This window comes from Monoraphidium neglectum, assembly GCF_000611645.1.
Source record: "Monoraphidium neglectum strain SAG 48.87 unplaced genomic scaffold scaffold00934, whole genome shotgun sequence".
NCBI lineage: Eukaryota > Viridiplantae > Chlorophyta > Chlorophyceae > Sphaeropleales > Selenastraceae > Monoraphidium > Monoraphidium neglectum.
The window spans coordinates 17,453-19,686 of record NW_014012694.1 but is presented as its reverse complement, the minus strand read 5'-3'; the positions used below and the strand labels follow the sequence as shown (position 1 = coordinate 19,686).

The window sequence follows — 2,234 nt, the reverse complement described above, 5'->3', positions numbered from 1 at the left end:
ACAATGTGAGGTTGATGCAGTGTGCGACGCCTTGCGCCATGCCTTTGCTTTCCGAGAGGAGTGGCGTGGCGCTGCACTGTGTTGGTTGGCAATCGTGACACCGAGACGCCCTCTTGGCCAGCAGTGAGGGAGATGATTGGCAGGGAAGGCTCGCAAAAAACTGGATTGTGGATATGCGAAAGGGAGACGCATGCATCATGCGACGCATTCACACTGCCAACCCTCCCCAGGCCCACCGCCCCTGCAGCCACGCCGAGCGGCAGGCGCGGGGAACGGGAGAAGTGGGGACCATTGCCGGGCGCCGCCGCGCGCCTCACCTTGTGCCTCCTCTTTGGCGGCAGCTGCTGCAGCACCTCGTTCTTCTTGCGCCGCACCATGATGCGCCCCACCAGGTGGTGAAGCTCATCTGTGTTCTTGCTGCCCGCCTGAGGGGTGAGAGGGGTGGGTTCGAGTGATTCATGTGTCGTCCGGTCGCTTGCGAGTGGTACTACTGGGTCCACGTAAGGGAATCCCCATCCATGTGGGGATGTTTTGGATGTTGAGAGGGTCGGGGAGTAGGGTAGTGGGCGATCGGGGCCGGCGGACGGTGGTAGTGGAGGGCGGCGGCAGGGGGTCCGGAAAGAGGAAAGGAGGGAACGCCGCAGCCCCGCCCCAGCGGTCGTGCCTTGCAGCCCCTGCAACGCTCCGACCACGCGCCCCGTCCACGCGAGCCGCCCCACCCAGAATACATGTCCGAAGAAGTGCTGATTTTGCGCCGCGGCCCACCATGTCATCCCATTTGGTGGGCTCGCAGTAGCGCTCCGCGTACTCCCTCTTGGAGATGCGCGCACCAGGCAGCAGCCCCTGCGGTCCGTGTGCGCCAAGCACCGCGCGCAACCAGAGCGGTGAGATTAAGCGCACAGTGCCGCGCATTCAGCCTTCAAGCGTCCATGCGCATTTGCAGATCTGAAAGCCCCTACGCAAGCTCAGTCCACCCGCGGTTTCCTGGGCTCCGGATCTCGGTCGAGCCTGGGGCGCTGCAGGGCGGGTGGCGCAGCATGGGTACGACATCCGCACAGGGCGCCCCGGCCCCACCTGCAGCTGCGGCAGCAGCTCCGCGGGGCGGCTGAGGGTGGGCGTGCCCGTTAGCAAAATGGTGCGGCGCGCGGCGTGCAGAACGGGCAGGGCCGCCTTGGTGCGCTTGGCCTGGGGGAGCGATGGGCGATGCGGGCGGGCAGGGATGCAGAGGCAATGGTGCGATGGCAAAGAGAGTGCCGGTGCGGAGGCGTGCGGCATGGTGCGGCCCCACAACCCCGCCGCGTGTGCTGCTGGCGCCTTGCCGGTAAGGAGATGCGCACACCTGCCCGGCACCGCCACCATGATATCCCCCCTCCTTCCCTCTCCCCCTCGCTCCCTCTGCCCTAAATTTCGAACCCAGATTTTGTATCGACAGCTGCTCGCAACCGCCAACTGTCAGCCCAAAGCCGACCTTTGTGTTCTTGATGAGGTGTGCCTCGTCCAGCACGACCACCTTGAACTTGCGCGCCGCCGTCAGCTCGTCGGCGCACTTTGCGAAGAGGTCGTATGATATGATGAGCGCGTCAAACTGCCGCGCCAGCGAGCGCTTCACGTCTGCGCGCTCGAACAGGGGTGGAGGGGCGCGGCGGCGTGGTGTTTGCGGAGGGCGCATTGGGTGTGGCAGCCGGGCCGCCACGGGCGCGGGCGCAGGCGCTGCCGTGGCGCGGCGCCCTCCTGGACGCAATCGGCTCAAAGCCAACATCACAGCAGGCGGGTCCCTGCCCGACGCCGGTCGCCGGACATTCTTGTTGGCTTTCGGGCCACCTGACCCCAAGTCGACCTTTCGTGCCCAGGAAGGAAAGCGTCAGCAGCCGCGCACCTGCGCCTGTGAGGATGCAGGCCACCCTGTCCTCGGTGACCCTCAGCCAGTCGTACAGCGCGGCCGCCCACGTCAGCCTGGGGCGCGGCAGGTGGTTGCGGCGGTCGCGGCGGTTGTGGGGGTTGTGGTGGTCGCGGGTGGGTGGGTGATGCGCGCTGTTGGAAAGGTGTGGGTCGCAGCGTTGATGGCCGTGGCAGCAGTGGTTGCCGTCGTGGGCAGCACCGGGGTTGGTGCTGGTGGGCGGCAGTGGGGGTTGTGGCGGCGGTGGCCGGTTGTCGTGAATGCTACAGGTTTGCAGGCGGATCAGGGAGAGGCGCCGACGGCTCGGTCACACGCAGGGCCGTGCATGGGTGCAAAT

The 2,234-nt window shown here is 66.5% G+C and overlaps 1 protein-coding gene across 1 annotated transcript in view; it reads right to left on the bottom strand.

Annotated features, from left to right (window-relative positions):
- Window positions 1–208: 208 nt before the first annotated feature.
- The window catches only part of MNEG_5987 (hypothetical protein), a gene marked incomplete at both ends in the record, with an annotated part of 5,095 nt that continues 3,069 nt past the window's right edge, over window positions 209–2,234 (bottom strand). The window contains 6 exons of the mRNA XM_014045542.1: window positions 209–241; window positions 318–425; window positions 766–843; window positions 1,075–1,185; window positions 1,469–1,611; window positions 1,877–1,953. Coding sequence (XP_013900996.1) covers window positions 209–241; window positions 318–425; window positions 766–843; window positions 1,075–1,185; window positions 1,469–1,611; window positions 1,877–1,953 — 550 coding nt within the window. The remainder of the gene's footprint in view (window positions 242–317; window positions 426–765; window positions 844–1,074; window positions 1,186–1,468; window positions 1,612–1,876; window positions 1,954–2,234) is intronic.